The sequence below is a fragment of the Protobothrops mucrosquamatus genome, unplaced genomic scaffold (assembly GCF_001527695.2).
Source record: "Protobothrops mucrosquamatus isolate PMUCROS unplaced genomic scaffold, P.Mucros_1.0 scaffold734, whole genome shotgun sequence".
Lineage (NCBI taxonomy): Eukaryota > Metazoa > Chordata > Lepidosauria > Squamata > Viperidae > Protobothrops > Protobothrops mucrosquamatus.
The window spans coordinates 101,682-122,109 of NW_015387008.1; the positions used below are offsets into that span (position 1 = coordinate 101,682).

Below are 20,428 nucleotides of genomic sequence, written 5' to 3' on the forward strand. Positions count from 1 at the left end.
TTTGTTTGTAAATACAGACAAAGGGATGGCTTGGAGGAGGTTTTGACCCAGAAGTGGGGGGAAAGAGGCAGCCAGTGGCATTTCTGTCTAAAGTTGACATTTGGGAAGTCTTGGTGGCTAAGTGTGGGTAATTTTAAATCAGAAAGCCGAAAGGAGGTAAACACTTGTTCATAGCAAAGGAATTGGGAAAAAGAAAAGAAAAAGAAAAAGAGAGACATGATGAAGATGCGATAGTAGATGGGGAGGAGAAAATGTTAGTGGAGGCTAGAAGAATTTCCTTCCCTTAGTCAGCACAATCCTGTGGATTTTATGCCTTACAGCAGGCTCTGAGGTTGTTAATAAGGGAGAAGGGGAACATATACACTGACTCCAAGTATGCTTATGGAATCTTGAATACTTTTGGAGAAGAGAAACTAAGAGGATTGATTAATAGTAGAGGGAAAGAGTTGGCTCATGTAAAGTTGATTAAAAAAATGTCCTTGTGGAAGAAAAAAAGAAAGAAGTTAGGCCAAAGTGGTGGAAGTGAAGTGAAAGAATGGATAATAGAAGGAAGAAGCAGGAAAGTTGCTTTTAAGTGGGTTTGCACAGACTTGTGAATTGCATGCATTAAGCAGGGAGACTGTCATTAATGTGGTGAGCTCAAACATGCGATGGAAAGAGAAAAAATAGAAGAAAGTGGGAAGTGGATGTTGCAAGATTGGAGACGGATGTTAGAAAGAAAGAAAGAAAGAAAGAAAGAAAGAAAGAAAGAAAGAAAGAAAGAAAGAAAGAAAGAAAGAAAGAAAGAAAGAGAAAGAAAGAAAGAAAGAAAGAAAGAAAGAAAGAAAGAAAGAAAGAAAGAAAAGCAATAGCTAGGACACAGAAACAGCCCCTGAAAGGGGGTGCGAGGGATGGTTGATACTTTTTTACAAAAAAAAGAAAGAAAAAAAGAACCAGGATGGTTGTATATATACTTTAGTTAAACAAACCTGTGATAAATATATGATATATGAATACAAGTAAATAAAAAGCTTTACAACATTTAGTGGTGAGGCCATTTCAATATAGACCTTAACTGGAAAGCTGTCTTTGTCCCTTTGAAATGATGTATGGGAGGCTTTTGTTATATGAAGGTTCAAGAATGTCAGTGAAGAAGAGAAGAAAGTTATTCAATGTTTGCATAATCTGGCGCAGGTTTTGTCTTCTAGCTCAGAACAGGCCCAGGCTGCCCTACCACCTATCTCTGGCCATTGTTGTTCCTGGAGAGTGGGTTCAGGTGAAAAGAACTGTCACCTAGAAATACCAGTCCTGAGTGGTCTCAACCATGCCAAGCCCTCCTGATTTAAGGAATCAAGGTGTGAGTCCATGGAAAGTCCCATCATTCCCTCTCCAGTGACAAGCTCTGCAGCTGAACGGCCTGAAAATGAAATTTCAACCTGCCTCGCCAGTTAACTGTTTCCATATAAGTAGGAGAAACACCTCAATGGATTGGACTACCCTGGAAATTGTGTTCCTAGAACCTGGACTATGTATTGCAATATTTTTATTCTGCTACTGTTGTTTCCCTCATACCTTCTTTGGTAGAAGTAAGGATCACGAGCTTTAAGGAACAAAAGGGAGTTGTGTTTATAACAAGACTACGTATTCAACTTGCAAAGGGGCAACAGGGTCACTTATTATGACCAACAACTTTACCAACAACTTCAAATCTGGACATATGGAGGGACATACAGACATTACCTTTTGGGGAAGAATCACATGAGACTTATGGACAAGTGCCAGAATCTTCTTTGATGCATGTAAAGTTATTGACTATAATCAAGCTAATTGGACTAAGTGTGGAGACAGGCCTACTCATTAAACGCCAAATATGTTTGCACATCCTACCCAACCTGGCACATTCAAAGGATTCCTGCAACCCGGTATGCTTCAAAATAACTAGACCAACAGATTTTTTTTAGCATCATTTGAACTCGCTATCAATTGAACTAGATACAAATATGGGTTCAAGCTGATTTTCATGAACTATAAACCACAATTGAGATTCTCTGAGTATCAAAGACTCTTTTTTTTATTGATCTGGCCCAAAAGAATTGTTTCATTTTTAAATGTGAAGCTCGAGAGAACATCACTTCTTATTTTAATTTGACTTGGAATTAGTCCCCAGTCTGACATTACATATAAGGAATATGTCAAAGAAGTCACTGACAGAATGCGAAAGTTGGCTCATGTCCCTGTCCAGACATGGACAGGAGCACTGGATGTTGGAGGATGGTTTTCAGGAATGTTTGATAATTGGAAAAGGATAGTGTTCATTGTGGTTTTGGCCTTAGGAGGGTTGTTGTGTTTATCATACCTTATCCCGCTTATTTAGAGAATTGTTAGATCCACTATATCCGGACCAATTTTTGCTGCCACTCCTATCTATAATGATAAACCAGCTAAAGCAATGATTTTAAAACCTTTACCTTCTGACTATATTCCCCTCTTCAAGAGTCCCTGAGCCTATTCAGCTTTTATATTAAAAAGGGAGGAGTGAAGGGATGGAAGTGTTTTGGCGACGTTTCGACAAAGTCCCATTCGTCATCTTCAGGCTGGTGTTTTCGGCTTCGTGCTTCTAGGAGCAATATATATATATCTTTGTTTATGTGCAAGCAACTTTGTAGGTGCTTTATATTGGGAAATTAATTATATAAAAGCAAATGTTTCATGCTTTAGGTACAGGTGATTGCTTACATGAAAATATACCACTCAATAGGAAACCCATCTCCTTGTAGGAGATGACCAGACTGAACCTCAGGGCGGGGTCAAACACATCAGTCTAGAGTCCGTATGCCCCCGGAAGAGACCTACATCCAGCCCCCCCCCCCGAAGTCTATTGACTCTTATCTGGCACCAATTTGCCTTGACCATTAGTAGATCAGATTGTTGTATATAGATTGCATGGAATACTCTCTCAGTGCTTTCAAACTCTATCCTGACTCATGCTTTCCTGCACCGGACACTTCTGTGTTTTACCACTAGCCAAATTTAAAATTAAAATTATATTTTCTTGATGCATGGCTAATCTCTTAATTCATATTATGAAATAATGTCTCCAGTTTTCCTGAAGCTACAGATGAAAGGCAGACAGATTTTGTCTGTCAAATTAATCTGGGATTGCTTTCAAGTGACCACAAAAAAGCTGTGAAAGTTTTTATTGTTATAATTGTGATTCTTGTTTTGAACCTAGGAATGCGATTGCTTAACCACAGGAGCAGGAATCCCAGTGGGAGACAAGCTGAATGTCCTAACCGTTGGTCCAAGAGGTCCACTCCTGGTTCAGGATGTGGTTTTCACCGATGAGATGGCACACTTTGACCGAGAGAGGATTCCCGAGAGAGTTGTCCATGCCAAAGGAGCCGGTTAGTTTTTGAATTTCCATTGTGTCTGTGCCTCTTATGCTTTTAATCAACTTATTCAGGAATCTTTCTGTGATGCTTATACAGTAGTCTGTGAGGCAACCAACGATAGTCAATGCAATATTTATTTTTGCCACTGCTTTTCTTCATTGGAGTTTGAATTATCTATAACAGTGGTTCTCAACCTTTTTAATGCCGCGACCCCCAACCGGTCGTAAGTCGAGGACTAAACCGGTCGTAAGTCAAGGACTAAACCGGTCGTAAGTCGAGGACTAAACCGGTCGTAAGTCGAGGACTACCCAACCGGTCGTAAGTCGAGGACTTTCCCTGCCCGGGAGCGCCGCACATGCGTGGTTCTGCCCTCTGCGCCGGCCGAGGCGTAGCTGGCAAGCGGCAAAGACAGAGCAGGCCAACCACCAGCTGGCCCAGCCCAAGGGAGGTAAGGCACCCGCCGGAAAAGGGGAAAAAATGGCGGACAGCCTTGCTTGGCGACCCCCGTGAAATGGTCAATCCACCCCAAATGGGGTCGCGACCCATAGGTTGAGAACTGCTGATCTAGAATCTATCTATTTGTGATAGTTTAAACTTATGTTTTTATCTTACTTTTATTTATCTTTCTGGTCTTATTTTGCTAATTGATACAATTTAATAACATTTAAGATTTTTTCTTTAAAAGATTGAAACATTAAAATTGTGATTAACTAATCTGTTTATGGATAATAGATTTGTGAACAGAAGTAACCAGGAAATATTAGAATCAGATTAACTTTCCGCAATGTTGGAGAAAGAGATTTGTTTTCTATTTTTTTCATTTTGTTCTATAATACTGCATTATTTATAGATCATGATTTATTCTACTGAATCCTTGCTTAGTTGTGTCATATGTACTGAGCACTTATTTACCTAGTTTACTTGTCAACTTTCAGTTGACTCATAATATTTTCTCAGAATTTTTAAAAGAAAATTGAGAAATATTATATTGTCAAATTCTTTGCATTTATTGCTCCAGAAATGTATTTATCATTCAGAGGTTCATATTGATCTAAGCATATTTAATTTAGAATCTTTTTTTTTGCATGTAATCACCCTTTCTACGTACAAATCTAATCCAATTAAAAATGATATGCTACAGGTAAAAATATTTAGAAATTACCATTGTTCAGTCTGTAAAAACATTTGTGTGCAATGGCACACAATCAAATAATTGTTTGATTTGCTTTATATTAGTATGAGAAGGGGAAAAGAAGGAAAAATGAGTGAAAGTTGATTTCTTCCTTTTTGTTAGCAGAATCCTTTGTTGAATCAGAGATTCTTCATTAAAAGGAGCTGCTATATTTACAGTAACAATAAACATTTCCAAAAAAAGCATAAAAATGCGTACATGCAAACCCCTGATAATATTTCTTTTACCATAACTAATATTCTTTCCAAATCTACAGACTTTGGAATAATCTTTTTCATTTTAATAGAGTAACTCCTTTTAATTTTTCAGGAGCATTTGGCTATTTTGAAGTGACTCATGATATCACCATATACTGCAAGGCAAAGATATTTGAGCACATAGGCCAAAAAACTCCAATGGCAATTCGATTTTCAACTGTTGGTAAGGATCTTGCATACTTTCAGTGTATGTTATTTATTTGCTTCATATATAAAGGAGTTTCATTGAATATGTTATATGCAGGGCTTTTTTTCTCATAGAACGCCCAGAACGGAGTTACGGCACCTTTTTTGGATGGAACCTTATAGAGTAGGCAAGCCGGGTTGTATGACTTGTGTGAGTTCCAGCACTTTTTTTTTTTTTTTTTTTTAGAAAAAAAGCACTGTGTGTAATCTATTTCAGTGGATGTTTATGTGCTGTTTTTAATTGATACTGGGCAATGTCATTTAATAAATAACACCTTCAATATGAAATGTTGATTCTTTATATTTTTCTAAAATTTTAATAGAATGTTATTAAATAGGCTACTGCAGGAAAGGATCAATGCATGTGTATTTTTGAGCAAGTTTTATGAATACCCAAAATACAAGTATATTCTTTCTCTAAAGGATATTTATGTCTGCATGTATCTGAAAGAATGATATATAATTATTTGGCAGTTTGATTGAAATTATTGTTTTTTAATTTGTATTGCCTTTGTTTTATTCTATGTTTTTAATTGTTTTAATTTAGTATTATATTTTCTAAGCTGTCCAGAGTCTGCTGAAAGGGCATCTCCAATAAATTTAAAGCAATGAAACCAAGGTGTAAATTTGACAAATATTTCATAAGTGCTTTTTCTACATGTAGTTAGTGAACACATTAAATTATTTGAATTTAAAAGATAATTTGTAAGTAATTTTTCCAAGTCATCCCTTCCTAGCCTTCTGCCATCCTCTGAGCTTTAAATTACTTCTGTCCAATTCTATTTCTGCTCTTTCTCTCTTAAATGTCAACCATATGGATTATAGATTCCACAGTAAGTAAATACATAAAAAAGTTGGTCAAGGTATTAGACTGTGTGCATAGAATTTAATCATGGGAATTTTTAATTTTTTTTTAAGCTGGGGAATCTGGCTCAGCTGACACAGTGCGTGACCCTCGAGGTTTTGCAATGAAATTCTACACTGAAGATGGAAATTGGGATCTTGTAGGGAACAACACTCCCGTTTTCTTCATTAGAGATGCAATGCTGGTAAATTGGAACATAATTGATATTTATGATTTGTGGGAGCCTAAAAAGTAAATAAAAAGAAGATTGTGTATATCTAAAGCAACATCTTCTGAAAAGTGTATTTTATATTTTATAGGTTCTCAGTTGTTATCTTGATGGGTCTTCTAGGCCATTTGAATGTGTATAATAATAAAAATAAATAGCCCATCTCAAATGTTCCAATGGCAGTGATGCCACACATATGAGAGCACATGGAATTAACTGTAAATAAATATTCCTGACTTGTATTATTTCCCATTTAGGTTCCTCTTGACGATTGTTCGACATTCAAAATTTTATTAAAATGAGATGGTACTAAAGAGTTTGCAAATATTCAGTTTGCAAAACTGAGCATCATCATCTAAATATAATCCTCTGAGAGGAAAGAAAATTAACTTGTCAAAACCAAGAATTTCTGTAGTCTAAATAAAAAAATGTACTTTCAATCAGGTTTTTGCCAAAGACCTTAGAGCAGTGGTGGCGAACCTATGGCACGGGTGCCAGAGGCGGCACTCAGAGCGCTCTCTGTGGGCACGCTCGCCGTCGCCCCAGTACTAGGCCTTCATCTGGGTTTTATAAAACCTTTTCGCTTTAGGCCTCCGCCGCCGAATGCAAAAAAAAAAGGTTCAATCAATCAGTCAATTTTAACTTCTCGCAGGAAAAAAAAAGATCTTGCAAAGTTGGAATTGATTGATTGAACTTTTTAGTCCCACCCAGTCTGCTGTTACCACTGCAGCCACACCTACCCAATGGGCCACACCCACCCAATTGGCCACACCCAGCCAATGGGCCACACCCACCCGGCACCCGATGATGCATAAGTGGTTTCTGGGTTGCACTCGGTCTCACTGCCTTAGAGCGTAATAAGTGTGGCCATTGTTTTAGAACCTGCCATTATAGTTTCTTCAGGGCACCTGGAGCTCATTGATACTGTATTGCAAACTGCAAGCAGTTCTCTGTTGTAGTGAGCATACATGAAATCAAGCAAGCAATAAATTTTATTAAAAGGGCTGCATTGTAATCATTGGATTTTCAGTTTGGGGTGGGAAAGAAATCTTTATTTTAGAATGTAAGCTACAAGGTTTAGGTGTTTTCTGTTTCAAAATAGGATAGAATTGTTTCACAGATTTTTCAGCAATAATGATACCATATGTTGCAAGGGAAAAGGGTTCCATGTATTTTGAAAGCCAGGAAAGTCTGTACAGAGTAGTCTGGCTGCCAACAGTTGGGATACTCAAATCCAGGAAGCCCCCACTGGCACTTGCACAACATCTGCCCAACAACTTTAATATCAATCCCCAATGGAAAGACAAATGGGTCACTGAATGTCCAGACATAGGAAGACATATAAATGACCCCACAAAAAGGTGATGGGCTTTGAACTATCATATCAGCATTGGACAGTCCTGAATAGGATTCACACCTCACATGGTGTCTGACAGAACTCTCTGTATAAATGGGGCATAACATCAGATAATTTAACAACTGGTTCTCTGCCCAAAGAGCAACTTAAGAAACACAGAAAGGCATGGGCTTCCCTGAACACTAAAAGTAAAGGGGGGGGGGGCAGAGTAAGCCACCCGAGGAAGAAGCAGAGGTGAAAACTGGGCCAGGGTGGTCAGTTTCACCCACCACCACCCAGGAACAAAACTTCTCAAGTGGCCCTGAGGAGCCTTGGTTGCCAGCGTCGCACCCGCTTGCACGAAGCAGCAGCCTGTGTGGGTTGCCTCCATCCCAGCCAGGAAAGGGAAAAAGGGAGAAAGGTGGCTTACAGTAACTTCCTTTGCCTCCCTGGGTGACCTTAAGCCTTCCTTCCTTCCTTCCTTCCTTCCTTCCTTCCTTCCTTCCTTCCTTCCTTCCTTCCTTCCTTCCTTCCTTCCTTCCTTCCTTCCTTCCTCTGCGCAGCGATCCCTTCTGCTGGGAGGAAAGCAGCAGAAAATGGGGCTGCCATTTCCAGAATGGAGAAGGGAGAGATAGGCCGATGCAGGGTGGCAAGAAAGTGTGGTGGTGATGGAGGGCTGGTAGAGGGATACCAGGGCGGGCGGAAGGAGGCAGCAGGGGAGGCTTGCCCCCCTGGTCATGGAGTTGGAGGAGAAGGAGGCAGCAGGGACCGAAGAAAGCCCCTCCAGCAGCAGATGTGGCTGTTGCGCCATGGCGGCAGAGCCTTTAGCTGTCACTCCCCCCGGATCTAAAATGGCGGAGGAGGACCAGGTAAGGCCCATCCTCTGTAGCATGGCAGTCCGGCTCGGGAGGGGAGTGAAAGGGAAGAGGCAGGCAGGCAGCTGACATAATCGAAGGCACCGCGTCTCTGTTTGGTTTCCGTTGCTCCTCTCTTGGACTTTTGGGGAGGGATTTTTTCCCCCACCTGGAAGGAAGTTGAACAAAAACCAGGTGTGTTCTGGAAAACACAGATTTATCATAACCAATTCGCCGAACTCAACAAAAAATTAGGTATCAGTTCTGCCAAACCAGTGCAAACCGGCTGAATCCCACCACTGCATAGCATCCTCTCTTCAGTGTGACTGTGGGGTCCCATGTCAAACTGTAGATCATATTGTGATCGGCTATAAGCTGAGGGCATCTACCGGTCCAGTATCTGATTTTTTTAATATAAACGACACTGTGCTTCAATGGTTAGGTGGCCTAGACATTGTTGTTTGAACATAGATCTTTTTAACATTTATATTTTATTGGGTTCTACTAATCTAGTTGAAATGTTAATATATATTGCTAGTTCATGTATGATATGCCATACGCTAAATAAATAATAGGAATTCCAGTTTGCCCATCTTGAATATCAGAGGTAAAATGGGGAAAAATATGCCATTATTGAACCTGCATTCAGATTACTTAAATTGTTATATGTTATATGGTAACATTGTCACTTACAATTGTATCCAGAAAAATAATTATTAACTCTTTTTTATAATCAGAATTTTACAGGGGTTTAAAGCTTCCAGCCAGTCTTTAAAGTCAGCCAAAATAGAAAATTGTCTATTGTTAAACTACTTTTTGCTGGCTCAATAGTATCCTCAAATTATAAATGTGATTCTTCAAAATTTTTAATGGGGTGGTATGATTCAGTAGTATTTATCTTGTTAGGGCCAAGCTTCATTTTAATTAATATTTTCATAAGAGTTTAATTCTTTGTTTTTGTATTCTGTTAGTTTCCATCTTTTATCCATACCCAAAAGAGGAATCCACAGACACATCTGAAAGATCCAAACATGGCATGGGACTTCTGGAGTCTTCGTCCTGAGTCTCTACACCAGGTAAGATTTTAACTCCTTTTAGCCTGTTTCATTTAAGCCCTCTGTTCTTCATCTTTAGCTCATAGAAAATGGCAGAGACCAGGAGAAACAAATTAAAGACTTGATTCTTGTTATGCTGCTATATTAAATTACATTTCTCATCATTAAAAAAGTTATCATGAGAGAAGAGAATTGGGTTTAGTTTCCATGGCATCTTCATTTTTTTGGATAAAAGCCAAAAAGCCGCACTCAGCCATTTCTGTTCTAGTTCCACTCTTGCAAACATGAAGGGAAGGAAAGAAAGATAGGGTAGTATCTAGAATTTCTTGAAATTCATGGGTTTGTCTTTGCCAGTAGAAATATGAATGTGTGCATACAGTGTGTATAAAAGCCATAAATTATGGTGCAGAACACCTGTTTTTTATTTATCTGTTGCTACCTTGTATTTGCAAAATCAATAAAAATTTCATAACATAAAAAAGCAGCTAGAAAGATTTTTTTTATAAATAAAGCTAGCCCGGTTTAAGACTTTTTTTTTTTTTTTTAAGAAAAAGTCAACACTGATTTCAAAGCTTGCTTAAACATATAAGAAACTACAAAATTTCCCCATGGAAATATTTGCAGAATCTGTGTTACCATTATATGGTTGTAGTTAGAATGTTTAATTATGGGAATTTGTAGTAGAATAGCAATAGCACTCAGCCTTATATACCACTCCATAGTGCTTTACAGCACTCTCTGAGCAGTTTATAAATGCCAGCATATTGTCCCAACAATCTGGGTCCTCATTTTACCGACCCTGGAAAGATGGAAGACTGAGTCAACCTTGAACTACTCAGAATTGAACTCCTGGCTGTAGGCAAAGTCAGCCTGCAGTACTGTATTCTAACCCTTGCATCACCACACAGTGTTAGAATGCAGTACTGCAGTAATAAATGCTCAGTAACACAAGTTAGTATTTGAAATACTGAACTTCACACAGGCAACTCCAATTCTTTTATTTCCAGGCTGGAAAAAAATTTGGGATATTCTTAGATATCATTAGATTTAATTTATTTATTTATTTATTTATTTATTTTATTTATTAAATTTATATACCGCCCTATCTCCCTTGCGGGATTCAGGGCGGTGAACAGGCGATACTAAAAACCACGGTAATAAATAGTTTGTTTTAAAATCGAATTAAATAACGGGCCTGTTCTAAAAACACACCCGTAAAAAAACCCCACTGGGAAGATATTGGAGATACTTTTATTTGATTAATGCCTAAATTAAGTTTAATCGTTTGTTGCACATAGTCCAGAGATGTTCCTTAGAAACTGTGCTTCAGTAGTAGATATATTACTTATTTATTGTGTAGCTCCTTCTCCTACAATTTACCAAAAGAAAAGTATAAATACAAAGGCAGTACAAATACATCAAATAAAACTATCACAATAAAACCAGCAATGTTTAAAATCAGTAATTACAGAAATTAAAATGATGGTTTGTTTTAAGAAAAAAAGTGAGTAACAGATAGTATTAAAAACACTGCTGGTCTTGTTCTGAATGGTTATTCCATAGATACCTTCTGTGAAGTGGTATATCTGCAATTGATTTCTATAAAAAGCTTGCAGTTGAACACTCCTCAAGAGTGAGGATCATGTTTTATATTTATTGTATTTTTTAAATCCCACCTTTATTATTTTTATAAATTCCCCAAGATGGCAAACATACCAAATACCCCTCCCTCCTATTTTCCCCACAACAACAACCCTTGTTTGCCATTGCCTCCATTCTAGGGGTGAGAAACAGTGACTGGCCCAGGGTTACCCAGCTAGCTTTGTGCCTAAGGCAGGGCTAGAACTCACATTCTCCTAGTTTCTAACCTGGTGACTTAATCACTACCCCACACTGCGTCCTTTGTGTAACTTTTACTTAACAGAGTACATGATTGTTTCTTCCCTTAATGTGTTGCTAACTGATGCAGACACTGTTTTTCCTCTGAATATGCTAAAAGGAAACGAGGCATTCTCTACAAGGAGCATTAATTATTCTTGTTTCTCGAATGAATGTCATGAAACTGCAACATCACATTCTAGACATTGGATAGGGCTGGATGGGAATATGCATGAAGTATAGAATACAACTGGAATATACANTCCCTTAATGTGTTGCTAACTGATGCAGACACTGTTTTTCCTCTGAATATGCTAAAAGGAAACGAGGCATTCTCTACAAGGAGCATTAATTATTCTTGTTTCTCGAATGAATGTCATGAAACTGCAACATCACATTCTAGACATTGGATAGGGCTGGATGGGAATATGCATGAAGTATAGAATACAACTGGAATATACAATTTATGCAGGAAGAGACAGCTGTTCAATGGAATCTGGCCTCTGTGTTCTTATTAAAGATGGCTATGTACATTGTTTCGGCTCATGTAGGTATCAATCATGTTCAGCGATCGTGGCATTCCAGATGGGCACCGTCACATGAACGGCTATGGGTCACATACTTTTAAGCTAGTCAATGCTTACGACAATGCAGTATACTGCAAATTTCATGTAAAGGTAAATATGGCCTACTGTTACTATTTTCTCTTCAAGGTTGAGCCATCAAAAGTCTGTTACTATTTTCTCTTCAATGTTGAGCCATCAAAAGTTTGCTCCTTATGATTCCATGTAACTTATTTCTTTCAATTTTTATCAGCCATGCACTTAATTGCTAGGCAAAGCCAATTGCATTCATATCCGTTCCTATTTTTAAATAATAATAATAATAATAATAATATTTTTAGCAAAAATCTTCTATTTCCTTCATAACATTGGAAAATTTTACCCTTTCCACCCATAATATTGTTTTTCCTACATATAATTTCACAATATATCCTTAGACCTAGATTTGTTTCTTGTATAGCAGCTTTATAAACATTCTCTTACAGAACATTTTCATTTTTAAACTGAAGTCTGTTTTAATGCAGATTGCTGTTACTGGTCGGGATGAATGGATGGAGCTGAACATTTACTGCCCTTCCTGACTCCTACATGGAGTTGGCAGCAGACATTTTTTCTTTACGCCCTAAAGAGAGAGACATCTGCCATTACCTAGGATTGAACTCTCAACCTTCTGAGTGGTAGGCAAGAGTCTTCACCACTAGGCCACCACATTGCTTGTGATGACCTAATGGGTTGAGGCGTGTATTAAGAATAAATATTTCTACATTTAGTAATTGTTGGTAGCTAATTTTACTCCTTCCATGCATAGTACTGTACACATAATTTCACAATATATCTTTGGACATAGATTTATAATTACGTTTAGTACTTTTTGCTAGCGAATTACTAATTAACATTGCACTTCAATATTTTTAGACTGATCAAGGAATTAAAAACCTCCCTGTCAAAGATGCAGAAAGATTGGCTTCTGAAGATCCGGATTATGGCCTGCGTGATCTTTACAATGCAATTGCTAATGGAAACTTCCCCTCTTGGACTTTTTATATTCAAGTTATGACATTTGAGCAAGCTGAATGGTTTCCATTTAATCCTTTTGATGTAACAAAGGTGAGTATTTTTTGTGACCTTTTCTCCTGTATACAGCACAGAGTAGAAAAAAAATACATTTCTATATTGTGCAAGCCCAAGCTAGATATAATAAAACATCTTGGTCATATTTTCTAGGTTTGGCCTCACAAAGATTATCCTCTCGTTCCTGTGGGAAAAATTGTCTTAAACCAAAATCCCGTCAATTATTTTTCTGAAGTGGAACAATTGGCCTTTGATCCAAGCAACATGCCTCCAGGCATTGAACCTAGCCCTGATAAAATGTTACAGGTAACCAGAATTGATTTTTTTTTCCCCTGTTCATTTAACTGCGAGACTAGGAACTCAGTTTCTCAATAAGGTCATTTTTACAAAAATGAAAATATGCTAACATCAATCTGTTTGTTATTAGAAGTTTTGTTCTTTATCCCATGCTTTTCATTTTGTGGTGTGTTGCGATTTTTGTTCCCACCTCTGAATATAAAAGCAATTGGTAAAAAGAACACCATTCGTTATTTGCACCTTAGGTATTCGCAGAGCTTGACACAAGGAAGTTGTTTGGTCAGCATAAGATCCTTATTCCAGATATAGTTAATGAGATGAAAGATTGTAGATTTAATTACATCATTAATTAAAGGATTTAGATTATAAAGTACTTAAAGAAAAGAAAGAATCTGAGGGATACTAAAGAAAGCATCAAAGACATCCTTCTAATTTTGTTGCCACTTTCTGTTATATCAGTGGTTTTCAACCTGTGGGTCGGGACCCCATTTGGGGTCGATCAACCATTTCATGGGGGTCGCCAAGCAAGGCTGTCCGCCATTTTTTTGTCCGCCATTTTTCCCCCTTTTCCGGCGGGTGCCTTACCTCCCTTGGGCTGGCCCAGCTGGTGGTCGGCCTGCTCCGTCTCTGCCGCTTGCCAGCTACGCCTCGGCCGGCGCAGGGGGTGGAACCACGCATGCGCAGCGCTCCCGGGCAGGGAAAGTCCTCGACTTATGACCGGTTGGGTAGTCCTCGACTTATGACCGGTTTAGTCCTCGACTTACGACCGGTTTAGTCCTCGACTTACGACCGGTTTAGTCCTTGACTTACGACCAGTTGGGGTCGCGGCATTAAAAAGGTTGAGAACCACTGTGCTATATTAAATAGATACCTTTGATCTGAATCTACAGGTTTGCTTCTGGGCCATGTTTTTGGGTCCTCTGAAATCAAGATTTTTCTTTCCTGTAGAGTAGGACCAGCAATAGTCTTTCAAAAGCAGTGATGATACAGGCAGTGATGAGAAAAACCTGGGGAAAAACTGTCCGCTTCCTCCCTTTTACCTCTGTGGTATATTTTTCTAGGGTCGTCTTTTCTCATATCGAGATACCCACGGACACCGTCTGGGACCCAACTACCTTCAGATTCCTGTAAATTGTCCATACCGAACTAAGGTGGCCAATTACCAGAGAGATGGACTTATGTGCATTTCTGATAACCAGGGTAAATCTGAAAATAACATTTGGAAGCTAGGCTATGCCAGTAATTTAGAGCAACCTTTGCAACTGCTTTTTCTTCATTTACATCAGGGGTAGTCAACCTTGGCTCTTTTATGACTCGTGGACTTCAACTCCCAGAATTCCTGAGCCAGCACAGCTGGCTCAGGAATTCTGGGAGTTGAAGTCCACGAGTCATAAAAGACCCAAGGTTGACTACCCCTGATTTACATTGACACCAGAGCTTAACTTTGTGTCTAATGTACTGTCATGGCCCCATCGGAGCCCAGTTCAAAGGAAGAGGAGGAGGAGTTGGAACTGGGACCGTCCGACAGGGATGGCACTTCTCCTGTCCTGGGCCCCTCAGGCATTGGGGGAGGTGGTCAACCAGATGGACAGCTGCCTGCTTGCACAGACACAGGGGAGGATCGGCTGCTGACCGGCAGTGGTGCTGATAGGCAGCAGTTCTCTGATGAGGAACAGCTGCCTCCTCCACTCAATCCAAGGGCAAGGAGAGTGGAGCGTAGGCAAGCCCAGAGAAGGGCTGCAAGACTACTCAGGAGGAGGTTGTCTTACCCCTCCTTACAAGGAACACCTGGAGGGGAGTAACTTGAGGAGAAGCCATGGGGAGTTAGTCTTTGCCAGAAACAATAGTTTGCTTTGGCTTGCACTCCCCTGGCTTCAACTCATACCCATTGCGGTTTGTCTTGCCTCGCTTGGAAGATTGCTCCTTTGCCTTTTTGTCTTGGTCCTAGCCCTTCTCTTGTGGACTGCTTTGGCCTTTGCTTCACTGGGCTTTGGAACTGCTTCTTGCCTTGGACCTTTTCTTTGCCCTGGGACTGCCATTGACTTGTGCCTGGACTCTTCCTTCTGGACTGGACATGGAACCTTGGACCTTGCCCTGTGAGCGTGCTCCTACTCTGTGGGCTTTATTTATACCATAGGGCCTGTTGTTTGGGGGACTGAGGGTGGCTGTCTCCACGGTGGCCTTACTGGTTGTTGGTAGGGCCATTTGCTTGACCATTTGTTGAGCAAAATAAAGGACTCTCTAGAGGCCTTCCTTACCTTGACTATCTGGGTCATAACACATATATTTATTTTATGTACACACAAATAACAGATAATGGAAAGCTAGTATGCTGCAAAGAAAACATGGTTCTTTTTTCCAGCACTGCTTTACACTTTATATAGGCTCTTAAAACATGTTTTATGATCATACTTAAACAACCATTTTAACAAATTTCTGTTATGCTTTCAAAAATTCAAATGTATCTATTGTTTCAAGAAGGTTAGAAATTCCTGAAGTATACTAGAATGTAGATAGTTTGGTTAAGCATATTATATGAACTTCAAAATCTGAGTTCTGCACTCTGCCGAAGGGAGTCCCAACAGAGAGGATTACAAATGGTGGTGACTTGATTGCAGAGGGCCTGGCAACTGTTTGTTAGGGTAAACAGGTTGCCAAGCACCCAGATCGAGATAATGGGGGGGAGGGAGAATGGCACAACATTTTACAGTGGCTGAAAGTCTTTGTAGGCTGTAAAACATCTTTTCCAAGGCCGTTGTAACTTCGAATGATTGTTAAACAACCAGTGCTAAGTTGAGGACTGCCTACTAAAGCAGTAACTTTTTAAAAAGAAACTTCTGAGATGTCAGGCTTATCCTAGAGTTGAAATACAAGAATGGGATCTCATGCAAGAATTCAAAAATTACATGACAAAAAAGCTGTAGGTGGGTTAGAGCACCATTGATGGATGGATCTCCCTCCCCCCTCTCTCAATCTCTCTCTCATCCATCCATCCTTATGTGCGTGGACCCACACATATGCAGTAGACACATGCACATTTTGGGGGAGCAGAGTGGGTGAGTACTGAAGTTTAAAAAGTTTAGCCTTACACTGCAGTTATGTGCTTTTCATTTCAACTGTTATATAACTGAAATAAAGTTGTATACCAAAGGCAGAGAACTTCAGAAGAGGTTTCAGAGCCTCCAGCCTCCCCACCTCCAATTTAGCATTTATCTGAGACGTCCATTGATGTTTACCCCACAAATGATTCTAAAACGAGCCAAAAATTAGCATAATAAATGAATTCATTATTTTTATTGCTACTGAAGCAAATTACTAGACCCACAATATTACAATGTTTTCATTAGCCATTACAATATGGTTGTGAGTCAATTAACATTACAAATATATGTACAGTAATTTTACCTTCAAGCTTTTTTTTTCTTACGTTATCAAGATAATTACAGGAACAGAGAATCAAAGCCCTAAATAGTTTTTTGTTGGTTTGTTTTGGGAATTGGAAGCAGCTAAGAATAGCCTTAGTCTGAAGGAATCCAGTTCTCTGAAAAGGGATTGTAGAAATGCCATTAGCTTGAAAAAACTAATTTTTGGCTGTAAGACATGGTGATGTGCTTGCAGAGCTAATGCTCCTGCATTCTTTGCTGCTTCTGTCCCGCTTCTAATATATTGTATTTTTTTTCCCTTAGGTGGTGCTCCAAACTATTATCCAAATAGTTTTACTGGCCCTGAGGAACAGCCCGCTTTGAAGGAGAGCTGTGTATTTATCTCAGGAGATGTACAACGTTTTAATAGTTCAGTTGAGGATAATGTCTCTCAAGTAAATAAACTAGAAATGCCCTGTTACAGGTGGTCTTCAACTTACAACTGTTCATTTAGTGACCATTCAAAGTTACAACGGCGTTGAAAAAAAGTGACTTATGACCGTTTTGCATATTTACGACCGTTGCAGCATACCATAATCATGTACAATCAACTTTCGGATGCTTGGCAACCGGTTCATATTTATGACGGCTGCAGTGTCCCCGGGTCATATGATCAACTTTTGCGAGCTTCTGACCAGCAAAGTCAATGGGGAAGCCATATTCACTTAACAACTTTGTTCCTAACTTAACAACTGCAGTGATTCATTTAGCAAATATGGCAAGAAAGGTGGTAAAAAGGGGCAAAACCTACTTAACAACCATCTCACTTAGCATGATAAATTTTGGGCTCAATTGCAGTCGTAAATTGAGGACTACCTGTGTTTTATTTTGGAAATGTCTCTGTAAGCACAGTTTCTCTCTCTCTCTCTCTCTCTCTTTGTTAGAAGGTAAATGTATCATCAATATTCTCTTTGTACGTCGTCCAAGCACCTAATTTAAAACAAAAAGTTGGGAGCCCTTGTTTGATATAATTCCATCCTCAAGTAATTAAGTTTTGGTTTCCTGCTTGCTCTCGCCTTTTGTCACTCGATTTTCTCCACAAGTGGATCCATGTATAAAAGTGAGATTATTGGGTCTCTTGGAATCAGTCCAGTAAGCTATTTTCCTGGTTTGGCCAAAATTACTATAATGTGCTAGGCCTCTGTACTGCAGATCATTCAAAAATGTCCATCCCCTCCTCCTTTATAAAACATATTTAGAAGTAGTCCTGGACTTATGAACACAATTGGGACTGGATTTACAGTTGTAAGTCAAGGCACTCTCATGAATGGGCCCTTATTTTACAACATTTTTGTGGCAGTTATTAAGCAAATCACTGTGGTCATTAAATGAATCCACAGCTATTAAGGCAGTGATGGCGAATCTTTTAGAGACCGAGTGCCCAAACTGCAACCCAAAAACCACTTATGCATCATCGGGTGCCGGGTGGGTGTGGCCCATTGGCTGGGTGTGGCCAATTGGGTGGGTGTGGCCCATTGGGTAGGCGTGGCTGCAGTGGTAACAGCAGACTGGGTGGGACTAAAAAGTTCAATCAATTCCAACTTTGCAAGATCTTTTTTTTTCCTGCGAGAAGTTAAAATTGACTGATTGATTGAACCTTTTTTTTTTTTTGCACACGGCGGCGGAGGCCTAAAGCAAAAGGGTTTTATAAAACCCAGATGAAGGCCTACTACTGGGGCGACGGCAAGCGTGCCCACAGAGAGTGCTCTGAGTGCCGCCTTTGGCACCCGTGCCATAGGTTCGCCACCACTGCATTAAGGGAACCCACTTTTAAAAAAAAACATGAGAGTTTTTTGCCAGTAACCAGCAAACACTGTCACAAATCAGAACTGTGAGATGCTGTAACAAGTCATAAAGGCAAGATGGTTGCTAAGAATCTAAAATGCAGTCCTGTGATCATGGTGGAGATGTGGAATGGCATTTCCTGATAGCCAAATGCGCTCTACGGGATCAAAGCACCTGTCCTGCTCCTGATATAATTTCAAACGATTGTTAAGTGACTGATTGTACATTGGTTATTATTTGTTCTGTCAATAATGTCTTCAAGGCAAATTAGGGAATATTTGAGGATGTAGGAGGTTAAGCTGCTTCATACAGATGTGGTCCTGAGAGTTGCTTTGGCTAAAGAGGCAGTCAGTTGTCAATGCATTATTTATAGCATTTGGGGGTGGTTCAAAGAAGGCAGAACTTTTCACATTCTAAACAGTGGAGAGAATTCCACGATACTGGTAAATAGCCACCAGTTTATTCCCATGTATTTAATAGCTGAGGTTGATACTGTTAATGAAATTGGAATTGTAGAAAGTTTCTATTAGGTGGCAGAAGGTATATGTATAACGTTTGCTTTTACTATTTATTAAGGTACGGGACTTCTTTGTCAAAGTACTGAATGAGGAAGAGCGCATGAGACTTTGTGAGAACATTGCCAACCATCTTAAGGATGCTCAGCTATTCATCCAGAACAGAGCTGTAAGTAACAATGTAATACAACCCAAGGTTGTACAGAGATTCCAACTGAAGAGGCAAAATATGATTTGAGTCATGCAGGGTACACAGATATCATCTGTTGATAACTCCTTAAAGCAGCTATGTCTTTTCTTGATCTTACACATCTGCTGGCATACAATTCTGGATAAAGATCCTCACTTAATGACCATTCATTTAATTATTGTTCAAAGTTATACAGTGCAGCAAAAAATGACCTATGACCTGTCTTCAGATTTATGACATCTCAGCATCCCTGGAATCCCATGATCATGATCTGGGACCTTGGCAGTCCTGCAGTCACGTGATCACATTTGCAATCTTCTCAGAGGTCTTCTGACAAATGGAATCAGCGGAGAAGCTGGCAGGAGGTCACAAGTCATGGTTGTGTGATGTCTTGCTTTAATGACCATGGATGATTTGCTGAACAACCATGGCAAAATTGGGTGCAATCAGATGATAAGCCAGTTAACATCTACACTGTTTAATGATAAATTTTCTGGTCCCGCTATTGTGGTTGTAAGTCAAGGACACTCACTCTCTTTCACTCACTCACTCTCTCGCTTTCTCTGTCCCTCTGCCTCTCTCTCACTCTGTCTCTGTCTCTCTCTCTCTCTCTCTCCACACGCACACACACACACACACGTGTGTTTTGTGTGTGTATAGTATTAGTTAAGTATAACTATATATAACGTATAACTAAATCTCTCTTTTCAGTTTAGTGTTATGGATTATGGATGTATGCATGCTCTGCAGTATCGTATTTCTTTAAATATGGATGATTGTTGAGTTTATTTTGTTTTAAGTATAGATATTTCTTTTCTTTTTTTTTTTTTTCAATAAAAATTTTATTATTTTCATCATAAAGAAAAAACATCACAAATATAACACAATATAATGTAAAACCCACATCCCCCACCCCCCCACCCCCCGAGACTTCCCAAACCTAATCCCAGGATAGTATTCAAATATAAGTAAACAATTAATAATATCTCTAACTCCACAAGGTATATAAATTTTACATGAATAAGTGAGATATATATATAAAAAAAAGAAAAAAAAAACCAGTTAATTAAAAACCTAAGTTATATTCCACTATTCTATGCTTCTTTTGTATATAAACAATCCATCTTCTCCATATAGATAAAAATTGTTCATTTGAGTGATTCTTCAGATAAGCTGAAATCTTAGCCATTTCAGCAAGATGCGAAACTTTCAATCTCCAATCTTCCATTGTTGGTAAAATTTTACTCTTCCAGTTTTGAGCTATCAACAAACGGGCAGCAGTTAAACAGTGCAACATCAAATTAGTTTCTTTTACGTCCAAATTTTGTGTAATACCTAGGAGAAACAGGTGAGGCAAAAAGGTAATCCTTCTTTTAAATATTT

At 39.1% G+C, this 20,428-nt stretch overlaps 1 protein-coding gene across 2 annotated transcripts in view; it reads left to right on the top strand.

Annotated features, from left to right (window-relative positions):
• LOC107289609 (catalase-like) overlaps positions 1-20,428 on the top strand; it is a 51,033-nt gene that overhangs the window by 23,144 nt on the left and 7,461 nt on the right. Inside the window, exons 2-11 of one of the 2 annotated variants that reach the window (XM_029284577.1) lie at positions 3,212-3,383; positions 4,873-4,983; positions 5,925-6,055; positions 9,241-9,345; positions 11,754-11,879; positions 12,681-12,872; positions 12,990-13,142; positions 14,195-14,333; positions 16,820-16,950; positions 18,917-19,024. In XM_029284577.1, the coding sequence (XP_029140410.1) occupies positions 3,212-3,383; positions 4,873-4,983; positions 5,925-6,055; positions 9,241-9,345; positions 11,754-11,879; positions 12,681-12,872; positions 12,990-13,142; positions 14,195-14,333; positions 16,820-16,950; positions 18,917-19,024 (1,368 nt within the window). Of the gene's footprint in view, positions 1-3,211; positions 3,384-4,872; positions 4,984-5,924; positions 6,056-9,240; positions 9,346-11,753; positions 11,880-12,680; positions 12,873-12,989; positions 13,143-14,194; positions 14,334-16,819; positions 16,951-18,916; positions 19,025-20,428 lie in introns of those variants that run through there. The other variant, XM_015818395.1, reaches the window with a different exon arrangement.